The sequence below is a fragment of the Typopeltis vanoorti genome, chromosome 14 (assembly GCF_054136105.1).
Source record: "Typopeltis vanoorti isolate ZY-2024b chromosome 14, IOZ_Tvanoo_1.0, whole genome shotgun sequence".
NCBI classification, from domain to species: Eukaryota; Metazoa; Arthropoda; class Arachnida; order Uropygi; family Thelyphonidae; genus Typopeltis; species Typopeltis vanoorti.
In genome coordinates, this window is record NC_143562.1 from 50,985,447 (window position 1) to 51,003,814 (window position 18,368).

General features: G+C 38.8%; 1 protein-coding gene across 1 annotated transcript in view; it reads left to right on the forward strand.

Moving 5' to 3' along the window:
- Positions 1–18,368, forward strand: part of LOC150099463 (synaptotagmin-7-like) — a 42,318-nt gene that overhangs the window by 22,739 nt on the left and 1,211 nt on the right. Inside the window, exons 3-5 of the mRNA XM_090404189.1 lie at positions 13,967–14,297; positions 16,762–17,107; positions 17,362–17,503. Coding sequence (XP_090260315.1) covers positions 13,967–14,297; positions 16,762–17,107; positions 17,362–17,503 — 819 coding nt within the window. The remainder of the gene's footprint in view (positions 1–13,966; positions 14,298–16,761; positions 17,108–17,361; positions 17,504–18,368) is intronic.

Below are 18,368 nucleotides of genomic sequence, written 5' to 3' on the forward strand. Positions count from 1 at the left end.
AGAAAAAAGAAAGAAAGAAAGAAAGGGCAAACAAAATGTATATTATTTCGTGACTTATTCTACTCTAATAAATCCTTAATGTTGCTGGAGGAGCAACCTTAATGCAACATCTCCTCTAGCAACCTTAATGTTGCTGGAGGAGAATCTACTGTTCTCGACCAGGAAAACAAAAACAGAAAAAAATACAGGTTTTGTGATTTAAGAATATATGATTACATCTGCTTCCGATCTAACCAGCCTACCCGTATAACTCGGTAATCTCCAATTAAAAAAAAAAATCTCTGAAGTATTGAATATGCCATTATCGCTAACCTAAACAGAGGTGAAACACGTTCAAACTGATCTCATGCAAAGATGGCAGCTATTTTTCTTTCGAGAAACTTGGAAACGCTTGTAAAACAAGAAAACACATGCAATTGACCGCTATAATACACTGACTTCATAATCGTAGCTGTATTAACAACCAAAACTAAACCGCTCTGTAAAAAAAAACCAGTTCGTTTTGCTAGCATTATTTAGTAATACTCCGACTGATATAGATTACTTCTCACTGAAATTCGTAACAAGGATATGAAAATGCATGCTTAAAACATCAGAAAATTTCACCCCTACACTCTTGGAAGATAATAAAAAAAACATTGCTTTATGGAAGGATATAATGTTGCTAAAACTCCCTTCCGATTTCAAAGACGCTGAAACTGTAGCAGGAAATCACTGACGAGTGTAACTACAAATACATTATTGACACAATATACAGACGTCCCGACACAAATCCGGACAGATTTCCTCGTGAATTAGAAACCGGGATAAATGATATTATCGAGTATAACACCGCCTAGCTCTAATTGGTAATCTTCATGTAAACACGCTAGGCTTCACCTGCTCAGCCACAAATATCCGCCTTCATACATAAGTCAGAATAATATAACACGAACCTGACCAACTCTCCAACAGTAGGAACAAAGGAGGAACTCGTAAAATCATGCATCGATTATATTCACAAAGGCGCTCCTATAAATGCGTATGTTATCATGAGTAATATTAAAACGGTCAATAGTTATACTTTGCATCAAATTGCGCATCGTTACGCTCCACTGTTTCTATTAAATGATAGGGTATACCGATTTAACGCTATGGAATTTATCTAATATGGCATTTGTGAACCAGTACTAATTATAAAGCATAAATTGTCTACTCTAACAGTGTGAACAATCACCTGTCGAAATTGAAAATATTACACAATCACTTCTACAATGTTCTGGAGAGCCAATATTGATACACAAATCGCTGACCGGTTTTTATTGACTATCCACAGAATTCTAACTATATCGAACCAGAGAGACGGATAATAATATCAAACTGTTAGTTCAGTAATGCTTACTAAGAATTAAAGTTCTTAAAAGAACTGGGAGATGGACCTGAGTCCTTAACTCTTTATCCCGTCATCTGAATGAAGAAAATCTGTGTGGATGGGGTGTTATTGAGCTAAAAGCTCTAGTTATTGCTGGGTAACGGTAACAGCCGCGTCTCAGTTAAAACTTCATTTGCTACAGCATTGCCATTTTTTACCCTGGAAGTCCTAAAAAGGACTTATCTAATTCGAATTTCTTTTTCTTGCTAAGAATTATCTTATAGTCCTTATAAGGACTGGCTTAAAGGGGCGAAGCAAGAATGCTTTTCATATTCCCCGTTTTCTGTAGAGGACAGTGTAGGGATAAGGGATATTATTGAGCTATTAAAGCTCTGATCATGGCAGGAGAGTAACCGCAATAGTCGAGCCTCAGTTAGAACTTCATTGGCTACAGCATTGCTATCGATTACCCTCCAAGGATATTGGATTGAATGAATCAATCACCGCATCTCACGGTCGATTGATTCATTTCCATCTTACTAAGAATTACATACATAACATCATTGGCCAGAAGGGTGAAGCAAGATGCTTTTATTCCCCGTTGTCTGATAAGGAGGATGAATTGAAGGAAACATTTATGAGCTGAGAGCTCGCCCTGGGGGGCACGGAGATTAGTCATTGTTGCAAGTATTTAGGATGGCTTTTGGCCTCTTGTATTTGAAGAGGTCAGTCTCTTCATAGTTTGCTGCTTGTTTAACTAGATCGTTGGGGTGTGTAGAGATCTTTGAGAAAAACTTTTCTGCTGTAGATAATAGGAAGGAGTAGATGTAAGGGATGTTTGTATCTCTATGCAGTTGCACGTTCCTTACAAACCACGGTGCGTCCAATATCATGCGTAAACACCTATTTTGCACTCTCTGCAGACTGAGGATGTTGGAGTTGAATGTGTGGCTCCAGGCTGGAGAGGCATATGTCAACATTGGGCGGATCGTCAACAGGTAGAGGAGCACTTTGATTCTGGTATTCAGTCTACTTTTTCTATTTATTAGAGGGTAAAGTTATGCAATAGTTTTAGATGCTTTCGTACATAAGGCTTTGGTGTGTGGGTTGAACGTTAATCTTTTGTCCAGAATTACTCCAAGGTATTTTGTTTCTGTTTGCCAGGGGATTTTGGTGTTGAAAAGATAAAGGTTCCCCCATGGCAGTTGCCATTCTTCTGGTGAAAAGTATTGCTACACTCTTCTGGGGATTCACTTGTAATCTCCATTTGGAGAACCAATGTTCTAGTTGTAGTAGGTTTTCTTGCAACTTTTTAGTGACAAGATGAGGTCGTAGAGATCTGGCAAGAACTGCTGTGTCGTCCGCATAAAGTGCTAAGATGGATGACATTGGGTTATGCGGGATGTCTGCCAAATATATTGGGAATAAGATCGGAGCTAATAGCGAACCTTGAGGAACTCCCGCAGAGATCCGTCGCTGACTTGAAACTGTACCATTTATTTTGACTTGTATGTGTCTGTCCTGGAGGTAAGATTTAATTAGGTGGACTATACTTGATGGTATACCTGCTGAAATGAGTTTGTGTAGTAATCCCAAGTGCCATATTTTGTCAAAAGCTTTCGCTATGTCAAGGAAGACTGCTCCGGTGTGCTGGTGCTAATTGTATCCGGTGGTGATATACTCAATTATCCTATAAATTTGTTGAGTAGTACTGTGATGTTGTCTGAATCCAAATTGTTCCTTAGGAATGATATTTAACTCATTTACTGAGGTGTGGAGTTTAGAGAGAATGATTTTTTCAGCAATTTTGCCTAAGTTTGAGATTAGGTTGATGGGTCGATAGCTTTCAGGCCGGTGTGGATCTTTACCTGGTTTATGCACTGGGACTACATCTGCGACTTTCCAATAGCTGGGGAAATAGTTAAATCGGAACATGGCGTTGATTATGGTGGTGAGATGTACAACAGGTCTTCGGGGCAGCAGTTTTATTACTCTATTTGTTATGCCATCTGGGCCAGGGGCTTTTTTATTCTTTAGCTTCTTTAGAATTTCATAGATTTCCGCTGGTGAGGTGTTTGGAGGTATGTTGTTGCAGGTATCGGTGACTTTCAGTGCATGTCTGACATGATTATAGTCCTTATAAGGACTGGCTTAAAGGGGCGAAGCAAGAATGCTTTTCATCTTCCCCGTTATCTGTAGAGGACAGTGTAGGAATAAGGTGGTATTGAGCTATTAAAGCTCTGATCATGGCAGGAGGGTAACAGCAATAGCCGAGCCTCAGTTAGAACTTCATTAGCTACCGCATTGCCATCCATTACCCTCCAAAGGTATTGGATTGAATGAATCAATCACCGCATCTCACGGTCGATGGACTTCTTCCTTCCTGACATGATTACTAACCTTACCATTTCACTTATATTTATTTTATTTAATATATTATTTGATTTATGCCCGTTTTGTTTTGTTTGGTTTGTTTTTAATAGTATATTTAGTTACTCATTTTACATTTATAAACCTTTTTAAACTTCAAAATTTTTTATAAAACAAATTAAATGATGAAATAATTATTAAGATCAGAAAGCAATATTTAAAAAAAAAAAAACTGCTTAATGCCACAAAATGGAGAAGCATTCAGTTCTGAATACAAACAAACATTTAAAAAGAAATAAATGAGCGATTTTATTAAATTAAAATAAAATAGATTAAATTTGATGTTTAATAAATATTGAATTAACATTATAAATTTAAATGATTATTTAAAACCATCAGTTAATTAAAGCATTAAATTTTCTAAATTCAGACACCCTATTAATTATAATACATAAGATCATTTGTTTGATAAAATTAAGCTATCTTACTAGGGGTCTTCAACCTTGATAATCCCCGTGTGGCTGCGGGGATAAAAATAGCACCAATGTAGCTAATTCATGTCGTACGAGGCGACTAAAATTGGTACCCTGGGAGGGTAATGGATGGCAATGCTGTAGCCAATGAAGTTCTAACCACGACTTGGCTATTGCTGTTACCCTCTTGCCATGATCAGAGCTTTATAGCTCAATAACACCATATCCTTACACTGTCCTCTACAGACAACGGGGAATATGAAAAGCAATCTTGTTTCGCCCCTTTAAGCCAGTCTTTATAAGAACTATAAGAACATTCCAGACAGTGCGAGCCGCAGTAAAAATTTCAATGAAGCCCCCGAGCCACTAAGCTATACTGCGGTATTTAGAATTGTAAGATGTTTTCTAGATTCACAAGGAACGCTGTGCATTTGATACTTTACATAAAATCCTATAAAAATAAACAAACTCAGCTTTAAGAGTGTAGTTAGAGTGTAGAAGTTCATGATAAGTAAATACACTCAATACTTGTAAAAAGATAATTTAACGAAGAAAACATTCATTTTTTACAATGTCAATGGGAAACTTAGCAATGTTTTATCTTGACCAGCTTGTCGATGTTGGCATCATTGTTGAAAGTTGCTATGCGTAGAGTATTCTCGAGATGTTGGTCCGTAATGAGTTCTTGTCTTGGACCTCACATGCTTCATTCTGGAGAAGAACTGCTCACATAAGTATGTGCTTCCTAACAAAGCGCACATTCTCAAAGCTTGCCGGCGAAGATTAGGGAATGCGTCCACAGAAATGTACTCTTTGTAAAAATATAAGCAAGCGCACACTGAATAATTTTTCTCTCAAAGAAGAGTTGTTTTGGAGATTAAGCAGCTCCATTTGTACTGAGCCTGGCATTTCGGCAGCATTGACACTGAATGGCATTGAAAATAAATCTAAAGAAGACTGTCGGGTGCGAAAATCACTAAATCTCTCTTCGAACTCACTTCGTGCACGGCTAATTTTGTAGCGTATTCATCAAGAGACGAACAGTTGGACTCAGCGAGAAGCTGAGTCCAACTGAGAAGTCTTTTTTTGCGAGTTGTGCCTCCCAAAGTTTGAGCTTGGCCACAAAAGCTTTGATGTGATCAAACAGAGTGTGCACCAGTTGATCTTTGGACTGTAGCCGCATATTTAAGTCATTCATATGCAACGAGATGTCGGTCACAAAGGCAAAGTCTGTCATCCACTTCGGATCGTTAAATTCCGCAATCGGATTCCCCTTGGTTTGCATGAACTGCTGCATTTCCCTCCTAGTCAAAGACCCTTTTAAGAACCTTTTCTCTGGTCAACCAACGCACATCACTATAATGAACCACATGTCCGTGATCCACTTCGCACTCTTGGGTCAAAAACACTTGGAATTGAAGATGATTCAATCCTCTTGCCCCAATAATGTTGACGACAGTCACAATAACGTTCATGACATTCTCAAATCCAATAGTTTTCGCGCACAAATTCTGGTGGATTAAACAGTGGTAATGGACGAAATCCTTTCCTTATAGTTCCGGTTCTTTCCGTAGCAGCGCAACAAACCTTTTGTTCTTTCCCACCATAGCAAGCACCATCAATTACCACACCCTCGAGGTTGGTTAAGCTGAAGTCGAAACGCTGGAACGTTTTCTTAGCGGCTTCAAGAATATCAGTGCCTTTCGTTGTTCCCTTCATAGGTACAAAAGCTAGCAGTTCTTCTGCCACAGTGAACTGTTGATGAATGCCACGGACAAAGATAGCCAGTTGTGCAGTATCCATCACTTCTGTGCTCTCATCTAAAGCAAGTGAATATGACCTAAATTCGGACGACCGTTTTTTTTTTTTTAAGTTCCTTCAATGTGATTGGCAAGTTCTTCGACACGTCGTGCTACAGTTACCCCAGACAAACTCGGTTTGTTAAACACTTCCTTATTATTTGGGCACAGAATATCCCCAGCAGCGATGAGACACTCTTTCACAAATTCGCCGTCCAAGAAGGCTTTTGATTTTTTCAGCTATTACATAACTTACTTTGATGAACGCTTCCTTTTGCCTTTTAAACGTACCCTGCTGGCATTTTAAATCAATTTGGAAACGGTTCACTTTGTCCACACGAAGTCGCCCTTGAAGGTGATCGAAACTGAATGCATGCTTTGTCTCATAGTGTCGTTTTATATTGTATTCTTTGGATCCTGACACTGGCTCACGACAAATTAAACACACTGGCTTATCGTTGATATTCACAAAAAAGTATACAAATTAGTCCACTTTTCTTTAAAAACCCGATAGGAATCACTTGATTTATCCTTTTTTCACGTTGACGCCATAGTGATGGAAGGCGAACCCAAAAAATGCTCCAAAATGCCGTGTAACGGTTATTATCCACTGAATATGTCTCACTCTAATGAAAAAAAGTCTGGCAATATAAAAGAACAACAGGCTATGGCTGAAGCGACGAACCTGCTTGCGCTTATACACGAATGACACACTGTTCACGACTGACTGTGGATGAGATCCTCTTGTATTTATATGAAAATAACGAAGTATCGAGAACCTTCGAGATGTATCTGGAAGGCACTAGACAGCGCACTCGAACGAACTACTGCTTCAACCTGCGGCGTTAGTACTAGTACTTAAGTACCGCTTGGCGCTGTAGATGGCTGAAGAATCATCTATTTAATATTTAATTTTATAGGATTTTATGTAAAGTATCAAATGCACAGCGTTCCTTGTGAATCTGGAAAGCATCTTACAATTATAAATACCGCAGTATGGCTTAGTTGCCCACGGACTTCATTGAAATTATTCTTTATTTAATTGCGTTTTAATGTTAAGTAGTTTTAATGTTAAGTAACAAAAGTGTTTATTCCCCGTGTGGTTGCCGGGATCGCGCCAATGCAACTCATGCGAATCGTAAGAGGCGAATAAAATGAACGCAGAGTTTCAAGAGGTTTGCTCTCTCAAGTTTCTTCCGGAATTTTTCTCCCGGTGTGGAGGAGGCTTAGATTCCGGGGGGGGGGGGTTTGCCCTGGGATATCATTTTGAGTCTCCGGGGAGGTGTTCTCCGGCATGGCCGGTGAGGAGCCTTGTCGGTGGATTCTTTTCCCTGGAATATTAGCGGTTCTGCTCGGTTGTGGTGGGCCCGTCACTGAGTGGAACCAACGCTGAGTTGGACGGTCTTTCGGCCACTATAGAGTGATCTAGGGATCGTCCTAATTTTTAGAGTTTGGCTTTACTTTAACAAAAGCACCACTGAAGCTCATGCATGTCGTACGAGGCGACTAAAATGGGTATCCAGGGAGGGTAATCGATGGCAGTGCTTTAGCCAATGAAGTTCTAACTGAGACTCGGCTATTGCTGTTACCCTCCTGCCATGATGAGAGCTTTATATAGCTCAATAACACCCTATCCTTACATTGTCCTCTACAGATAACAGGGAATATGAAAAGCATTCTTCCTTCGCCCATTTGGCCAGTCCTTTTAAGGACTTTTTTAAGTAACAAAAGTTCCCTCCTCCATGACCTAGCAGAAAGGTTCTTCACCAATACAAACAATCATCCAAACAGCTGATCAAGCAAGCTTCAGACTACAATGAAGCAGAATTCTAGAAATACAAAAGACCCAAGCCAACTGTATGCTCAGCTGAACACAGCTAATCTCACTGCCCTTCCAGGGCGAGCTTAAAGCTCAATAACTCTCAACTCAAAGAACTTCCTTCTCAGACAAAAGGGAAGATGAAAAGCATTTATGCTTCACCCAACCAATCAGTATCGTTCTGCGAGTAACAAAAGTTGAGGGGTCTGTCGACACCCATCCAGGGTAACGGATGGGAATGCTGTAGCCTGTGAAGTTTTAACTGAGGCTCGGCTATTGCAGTTCGCCGCAATGACCAGAGCTTATAGCTCAATAACATCCTATCCATACATTTTCTTCAATCAGATGAAGGGATAAAGAGTCAAGGACTCAGTCGATCTCTCCCCCCCCCAAAAAAGTAACAAAAGTTGAGGATGATCGGATTAGGAGAATCTCAGTAGGACAGACGTGTTTTTTTACTATGCTCGTTTAGGCTGTACTACACAATTTACAAAGGTATTCCGTGAATCTTGCATTGCACTGGCTCTAATTCTACTCTAATTCCTACTATCTCCCCCTATACATGAAATGTGTATGAGATCAATGGCTGCGTAGACCCCACCCGCAACTGATGACCAATGGTGGATGTATGGTTTTAAGGAGATAGGAAATCCGAGTTGAGCCAAGCAATTCCACGGGTCTCTGTTATGGGTCTCTTCCCACAGCACAACACCGTTTCTTGATCTTTGTTAGTTGACTGTTCCAGTTAACAGGATTCTGCTGGCAAGTCTTTAAGCCTGCTGGAATATAACTGTAGGCCCGCCTCCCAACTTTATTACCAAGCCTTTCACAGTCCTCAAATAACTCCAGGAGATGCCCCATTGGCATGGAGGGCATCAAGGAATGGAACCGGACTCTAAACAAGGAGGAGTCACTGGAAGTGCTGAAGTTCATCATGACAAAGTTTGAAACTGACTGGCCGGGTTATTTAAACCTGTACCCCCCCCCCCCCAAAAAAAAAACGATCCAGAAGGAGAGGATGAGGAATCTCAAGGGGAATTCACTACTGTGCAGTCACTTAACCCTCCCCCCTGCCATAACAACTCACAAGGGGAATATTCGAACGAACGGCGAAGAACAACAGAAGATCTTATGGAGGAGGATTCATCCACACAGGACGTTCCAAAAAACTTGGAGGTCCCCCCCCCCAGTCATATTACAGGATAAGGAGAAATGGACTTGTGTCACATCAGCCCTCAGGGAGCACAACATCACATACTCCTGGACAAAAAAACTGAGATGAGGGAATCAAACTCCAGCTGGCTACTGTCACTGACTACAGGCATATGAAAAGGCTAATGGACAACAGAAATCTTCCCTACCATACCTTTGCTTTACAAAGCAAAAAGACCCTAAAGTTGTAGATATGCGGTGTCACAGAAGGAATCAACCCCGATGAAATCTCCGCTGATCTAAGCAACCAGAGCCTGACCCCAATCAAAGTGAGCAGGATGTTCAGGTATGACAAAAGGCAAATGTCTTTAGTACTTGTAGAGATTGATAACACTCAGAAAAAGATATATGAACTGACTGCTATTTGTGGCCTTAAAATTACTACGGAACCTCTAAAAAAGAGAGCGTCAGCAGGACAGTTCCACAGATGTCAGCGATTTGGGCATGCCAAAAAATTACGCCAGTCCAACTTCAGGTAGTCAGATGGTAGACCACCAGACCATCACATGCACCAAACCAAGATCTACGCTGACTAAGTGCTCAAACTGCGGAGGTCCCCATCCCGCCAACTATAAAGGGTGCATTAGCACACCCAAAGAACTGCAGGTCAGCAAAAGCCGCGCATCTACCGCACAGCAGTGACACTCCGGGTAACCGTGCAGATCGTCATCCAGTCCAAACAACCTCCACTTTAACAACTCGGTAAGGAAAACAACCTGAAACCAGGACCAAAACATACGCCGAGGCTGCACGATCCAAGGATACTTCCTCCAAACGAATTCACAAACTCCAACTTAACATCAGTATTAGCTGCCTCGCTAGCTACCAATTTTCAGGAATTCAGCAAAAGAAATCATACGCCATCCTCCACGAAGAAGTTCCTGCAAGATACCCATTCAATTCTGACAACCCTCAATAATGAATAAAAGAAAATATAAGCCTAACTCCCTTATCATAACTGCGTGGAACGCAAATGGACTGAGCATCAAAATCATGAAACTGCAACAGTTCACTCACAGATACACTCCTGATATTATCTTAGTAAATGAAACACATCTCAGGCCAGCTAATAACCCTAAATTACGGAGCTACATATTGTACAAAACAAACAGACTGACCACAAGTGGAGGAGGTACAGCCGTTTACATTAAAAACTATCTAAGCCACAATGTCGTGACCAATCCGCTAACCAAGAACCTAGAGATAGCAGGTATTGAAGTTCATACAAACAATGCTGGCAGTATCAAAATCTATGCTGTATACAGTCCATCCAGTATTCCATTACTGGGACTTGGACTCCATTCTTGGCTCCACAGACTCCATCATGGCTGTAGAGTTTAACGCCAGGCGAACAGCTCCACAATCAATGACAAAGATCGTATTCTAAACCATTACTCAACGCGAAACTCTATTGTTATAGCCGAACCCACAGAGCCCACCCATCACAGCCCAGCTGGAAGCTCAGATGTACTCGACATCGCCATTCTCAGAAACATCAGATACCAATATCAACTGGAAACGTTAAACGAATCGTCTTCTGATCATAACCCCATTCTGCTTAAGAAGGCTCGGTACACAAGAGCAATTCTCTCCTCCGCACTCCTTTATATCTTGGGACAAGCTCTCCAGAACTCTCTCAGATCACATCGGCTCAGTACCTATTATCCACAATAAAGAGGAAATAGACATAGCCGTAAACAACCTTACCAGCCAAATCCAAAAAGCAATTAGCATCAGTTACGCAAACCAAAGTCTTTCACACTAGCTTTCGGATACCTGAGGAAATCATGGACCTAATCGGATTAAAAAACAAAGCCAGAAAGAGTACCATAATGCAAGAGCCCCACAAGATAGAACAACTCTGAATAATTTAAATAGACAAGTCCGTGAAGCTCTGCAAAAACATCGAAACCAATCTGACTAATCTAAACCCAGAAGACAACACCATCTGGAAATTATTGAGAACCCTCCGCATTAAAAGCCAACCTATACCCCCAATACAGACCAAGAAAGGAATTGCTCACAGAGATAAAGAAAAAGCTGAACCTCTAATTGATAGCTTGGAAACTCAATGTAACCCCTCTTATGAAAATCTGAACATCAATCTTATCTACAAGATTCACCGCCGAGTCAAGCAGGTCTTAAGACAACAGAAGAATAACTCAGAACTTATCACGCCCACTTCTCCAGCAGAAGTTACAAATATCATAACCCATTTGAACAACAACAACAAGGCTCGAGGTCCAGATGGAATCACAAACAGAATAATCAAACTACTCCCCAGAAAAACCGTTGCTCATCTAGTCAACATAATCAATGCCATCCTTAGATTCAAGCATTTTCCCATAACTTGGAAGAAGGCGAATACCACGCCAATGAAAAAGATTAGAAAGAACTCTCAACTCCCCGAAAGCTACAGACCTATCAGTCTTCTGTCCATCTTGGAAAGGTTGCAGAAAAAGTCATCCTTACAAGACTTCAATCAGCAACGGATAAATTAGGTATTATTCCAAATGAGCAGTTCGGATTCAGAAAAAATCATAGCACTGTACAACAAACACACCGACTGGTGGAATATATCACAAAAGGTTTCAACTGGAACTTCCACACAGCCACGGTTTTATAGATGCAGCGAACGCTTTTGATAAGGTGTGGCATCACGGTCTTCTCTACAAACTCATCAAATTCAATATACCAATTAATTTAGTAAAAATAATTGACACATACCTCAAAGACAGATACAGTACATGCAGGTCAAAATGAATGAAACGCCATCAACCAGACGCAAGATCCTAGCAGGTGTGCCGCAGAGCTCACTTCTTCCTCCTCCCCTTCCTATTTTCTATCTACATAGCTGATATCCCTTAAAACCCAAGTTCAACAATCACTGCATTATGTTCAGATGATACTGCTTTATTAGCAAGATCTCTCACTCCCCCCCCCCTCAACTGGCTATCAGAAAACTCCAAAGCAGTATTCATACACTGGAGAAGTGGCTGATGGACTGGAGGACCCAAGCAAACCCCCAGAAGAGTTCAGCCGTACTGTTTTTCCAAAAAGAAGGTCCAGACGAAGGAGGACTACATACACCTGCTATGAGTCAAGATTCAATGGCAGACTGAAGTCAAATATCTCGGAATGATGCTTGACAAAAATCTTCAATTCACCAGTCATATAAAACACAAGCTCGAAGACATCCAAAGTAATCGCGCAACTGTACTCCATGAACAACAGAAGAAGCAAACTGGTTACTCGAAATAAAGTACTCATTTACAGGATGGTAATACGCTCAGTCATCACTTACGCATCTCCTACATGGAGCCTTATAAGCATTCAAAAAGCTGCAGAGGATACAGAATAAATACCATAAATGCCTGAGAATAATTCTGGATGCCCCATGGTTCATTAGAAAATCCCAGATTCACAGAGAAGTCAACCCTCTCTACATCACATCTCTCCTTCATGATCTACTAGAAACGTTCTTCACCAAGACAAGCAATCATCCAAAACCGCTAATCAAGCAAGCTTCAGACAATAATGAAGTAAAATTCTACAAATACAAAAGACCCAAGTCAGTTCTATGCTCAGCTGAACACAGCTAATCTCACTGCCCTTCCAGGGCGAGCTTAAAGCTCAGTAACTCTCTACTTAAAGAACTTCCCTCTCAGACAAAGGGGAATATGAAAAGCATATATGCTTCACCCATCAAACCGTTCTGCGTTCTGCGAGTAACAAAAGTTATTTCATATTTTATATCGTGAAATATAGAGAATAATTATGGATTTAATAATCAAAATGAATTCGAGATAAATTAGACACAAGGATTAATCAGAGATATGTACTTCCTTTGCACTTCGCACATTTTACGAATTTTGAATCTGCATATAAATCGTAAAACTTCCAACTATTTCTTTATTATTATTATTATTATTATTATTATTATTATTATTATTATTATTATTATTATTATTATTCATTGTTAAAGCTGTACTGTTTTTCAATATTTAAGACAAAGTTTAATACTTCATAATGTAAACAACTTTTAGAATTCCATAATATAGACTAAAATAAAAACATCAAAAACCGTACCTATAGCAAAAGACAAGCCTTTGTATGCTGTCAATCAAGATAATGGAGGGCTTTTCCCGATTGGTTGCATTCATGTGTTACGTATATTATTCCTATTACGCCCATGTAATAGGAATCTATTAGTACAGTAGGTCTTAACCTTTTTAGTGATCGGCATCCCCTTGAATCGAAAAATAAGTTCTCGCACCCCCTTGAAAAATGTGTTTCTCTTTCTTTATTTAGGAAATTACATGTATTGAATCCATAAGCAACATAAGTGTCTTTCCATTGGCGTTTTTTCGACGTACCGAGGGTTACTACAATCAATAAAATAATAATTATCATTTTTCAAAATTTGCAGCAAACCTTTATGTAATCAATTGATCGTATCCGGTTATGGGCTTTAGTCACTGATTAATGTTGGTCAATTAAAGAAAATTAGTACTCGTTTCTGGGTCAAACCACCTCGTTAACGTTCGTACTCAGAGTATGCAAACACGTGCGCGTATCATCCAGATTCTCATTGTACTGCATGTGCTGGTAAGCGCGATGGGCTGAGGCAAAGGTAGAGAGGGTAGGAGTGGGGGTCCCAAAAGTCGACGTAGCGTTCGCTAGTTTCTCACAGGCGGTCAGGCGGTAGTTTCCATCATCGAAAATTTAGAAACTTCTCTCGCACCCCTGGAAATGCTTTCTCGCACCCCCAGGGGTGCACACACACACACACACACACACACACACACACACACACACACACACACACACACACACACACACACACCCCAGGTTAAGAACTACTGTGTCAGTATATTGAAATGCCTGTGCGCAGAGTATAGACTATTGATTTAATCGCTTTTTTTTATTTCGATTTTCTCAGCATCTACGAGTGTAGAAGATTACAATAGTAACAAAAGCGAGGAACCCATCTACCAGAGAACAAGAAGTATGTCCGCAGCAAACATTCGCAACGACAGCGACTTCATAAAAACTAAAAGACCACACATATCCAGCTATGATATCAGCGTATGGAGACAGTATTCAATTGGCGAAGATGAAATAATCATTGAGGAAGAACAGTCTTCGACTCATGCGGAACTCGGTCAAAGAGAAATGCAAGCTGAACAGGATGGTATCAGTGCATCACAAGATAGCGATACGGTCCTGGGATATTTGGAATTTACAACTTCGTATTGCCAAGTCCAAGAAAAGTATGTACAAACAATTATTTGTAAGAATTGGATTACTTTAGAGACTATTTTTATTCTCTTTTAATTTATCATTTTTATTGAGGGTTCGTATTAATATTATGTTCCTCAAACAAATGTAGTATCCACCTATACACATAGACACGAATATGTACTATGTACATCGCCTTGTATATCCATCAAAACATCTTCCAGCTGTTTTGATATCCAAGCCCAAATTGACATATATTATGACAAATTAAGCTTGGATCCATCAAAACAGCTGGGAGATGGAACATTCTCGAAGTACTGTACAGATAGTCCGGCCTTCCCTCAGCTTACGAGTCATGTTTAGAACCAAACAACCGTCTGCAAGATCATTCGCTCTCTCTTTGTTAACAAGAACACACACTACTGGATGTTAAGGAACTTGGTTACCCCTCCCTCGCTTGCTAAAGCAGACTGCCGAAATAACTGCGGAATCCTAGGAGTGAAGGTGAAACCATCCATTTATCCTTCCTAAAATCCCTATTCAGGGTAGAATCCTGTGATAAGGGATTTAGTCAGTTTAAGGTAGCCGGCTTGCCATTCCTATGCTGCATTTCTCTAAGAGTATTTTTGTTCACGGGACCGACCGGTTTGCCTATTTGCGAATGAGAAACCAAAGTTTCAGAGAGGAAAAAATCCTAGGGCTCCCTATAAAGACCAAATAAACATCTAAGAGTTATTTATTTATGTTTTTTTTAAATAGTTTTTAAATATATTGTTTACACCGCAACATGTGAGCCCAGTTGCTCGAAGTTTTACACAGAAAAAAAAAAGAAAGAAAGAAAAAAGAATTAATGAAATTAGTTGAAGATTATTTGGTCATTTAGAAACAAATTTCAATAATTTTTTTCAAGTAATAAAATAAATAAACTATAGTAAAAGACGGTCAAGAAGTAAATGATTTTGAGATAAATAAACTACAAATTCTTACTTTTGCAATAACACCGAACACTTTTTTTAATCCTTATGATCCTTTAAATAGGACTGCGTAAGTGTAAAACGAAATCCATTGAATACATGCTCACGAATTAGAACCGAAGGCTCCTTAAAATCATAGAAAGACATAGTAAACTTCATTGACTTTCCCAATAACTGCTTAATGCTTCTTCAAATTACCACCAGAGACAGCACATTCCTTTACACCTGTTGCTGTAATTCCCTAAATGGATCAAATACACCGATCACATTATTGCTCGAGGTCAGTGGCGCATCTTTTCCTAATTAATAAAATATTTTTTTTATTTATGTTGTGTCGTGTCTTCTATTTCTATACTACTTAAGAATTAGCGATCATTGCAGATGCTCAGTCATAGGTCGTATGCGATGCGTAGTGCTCATTCTCAAAGCGTCTACTCAACTCCCCACCCACCCACCCCCCACTCCAAGATTAAATCCTGAGTGCGCTACTGTTCCTGGCTCATAGAGTTTTCAATAATGTGCAATTTGACTCACTACTTTTCCATGTCTCAGCTACTGTTGTTCCATTGCGATCTTTACTGCACTGTCATCTATCGACAAAAATGTGAACTATTTTCGTAAGTCGACTGTTATTTATTGTCTTCGCTGTCCAAAAACTACCTGCATTTGTGAATACTAATGCAAATTAAAATGTTGGTACAAATATAAAACATGGAGAAACATTAAATATATCAACAGAATAAGAATGGATTAAAAAAAAGAAAAAAAAAACGGATAATTATTTCAGTTTCTTCAGTATTTATTAAGTTTTCTTCTCAAAAATGTCAGTTTTATCCAGCAGGAAGGGGGCCAAGGGGCCCTGGCTCCCCCAAAAAGAAAAAGGAAAAAAAAAACACTAGAAAATTTTCCAAAAATCTTTTCCTAATTAAAATTCATTTTTTAATTTATTTATGTTGTGTCTTATATTTCTATACTACTTATGAATTAGCGGTTACATAAAGTGGGAATACCCTATAGCGCTCACGGGAATCCCGGCCACTGTGAACGCAAGGCAAACGAAGTAGTGCTCTTGCGGACGGAGCGCTACTTCGTTTGCCCGAGTCGGGCCAGAGGAGATCACGGGTACCATGTATTGGCAATCACTGAAGATGCTCAGTCATAGGTCGTATGCAATGTGGTGTGCATTCTCAAATCGTCTACTCAACTCTCCCCCCCCCCCAAGATTAAATCATGAGTGCTCTCCTCTCCCCGATTAAATCTTGAGTGCTCGGCCCCCCTCCAAGATTAAATCCTGAGTGCGCTACTGGTTGTATCTACACTCTACTTTCAGGAAAACTACACTGTCTTCCTGAAAACATCTAAAGCCTTACCATATCTATGTTATTTATTTATTTTATTTTATTATTTTTTATGACTCCTGAATACCTACATTGGAACAAGATGTCTTTTATAATAAATTAATATTCAGTGTTTAAAATTAAATAACCATAACAATATTCGTTTTTTTTTTTTTTTTTTTTAGGCTGACTGTGTTCCTTGATATGGCAAAAGATCTGCCATGCAAGGGAAGTCGTAGTGTCTATGATACTTTTGTCAAGGTGTCAATAATGCCATCTAAAAAGAGCAGTCGATTTTCTCGAGCAATTAAAAGCAGTCTCAACCCTTCCTACAAAGAATATTTTTATTTTAAATTGCCGATGGATAAAGATAAAGAGGAATATAAACTGAAATTCCTCCAATTTTCTGTCATGGACTGCGAACGTCAGGGAAGACACGATGCTGTTGGATATGTCGTACTTCCTATAAATAAAGTTGACATGAATGATGTCATCACTAATTACAGCCTCCCTATTACTCCAATATCCAGAGTAAGCCGATGGTTTTAATTATTTAAAAAAGTTTATAAGTAATTATCATATTGATATTAATAATGAATTAAATGTAAAACTACAAATTTTTAACAAAATTTTAAATTAAAATATTTTAACCAAATTTTAAATTAAAAGTTTAAAACAAAATTTTAAAAATATATTAAAATTGAATATAGTTTCAGTTGTTCATATCATTATTAATTTAATGATACGCATAAATGAGATTTACACATTTTATTTATTTTTTCCAGCCAGTTTCGGATCTTGGTCAAATTCTTCTTTCTCTGTCTTATTGTCGTTCTGCAGGGAAATTAACCGTTATTCTTCTAAAAGCTCGTCATTTGCGACCGGAGGCGCCTATCTGCAAACTTTCCTTCAAACCTTGGGCCAAAGGTAAAGCCTAATACCGAGCTTATTACTGATAAATGATATTTGCAATTCGTTGTCTAAAAATAAACAGTAAAATGAAATAGAATCGTTCTATTGACTAATACTAGCCGATTATCTTAGTGACGTCATATAATTATATTTTGTGTTTATAAATCGTTTGCATGCTACCAGAGGACGTTTTTATTTTCCCCAACCATTTAATCATGTTTTTATTTATGAAACTTTTTTATAGTTTAGTTTATTGCTTTTTTTTATATTATTTTTATTACGATCATGATAATAAACAGTTCTCTTCTTTTCATAACTTTCAGCTATTTAAGGAGATATCCAAACAAATACTTGCATAATAAAATATTCATAATATTCAATAGCAACATGTTTTAATAAATATTAAGTTATAATGTACAATATTTTAGATTATCAAATAAATTGTCATATAATTTTGTTTAATATAAAATTTATTTCCTTTTTTATATAAAAAAGGCAAATATCAATAATATAAAATCTGACTTTTAAAAGTTAAATTTTGACACCAATCCAATTTTCTTATCCGTAATAATAACAAGAAATAACTAAGTGAGGACGCTCGTGGCAGATTGATGGCGCGGTTGGATTGAAAATACTCTTGGAGGGTAATGGATGGCAATGCTGTAGCCAGTGAAGTTTGAACTGAGGCTCGGCTATTGCTGTTACCCTCCTGCCATGATCAGAGCTTTCATAGCCCAATAACACAGTCCTCTATAACACAGTCCTCTATAGATAACGGGGAAGATGAAAAGCATTCTTGCTTCGCCCCTTTAAGCTAGTCCTTATAAGGGCATTCGTGTACAGTTTTTATCTGTTTTTCATGTCGGTTGATCTTTATATA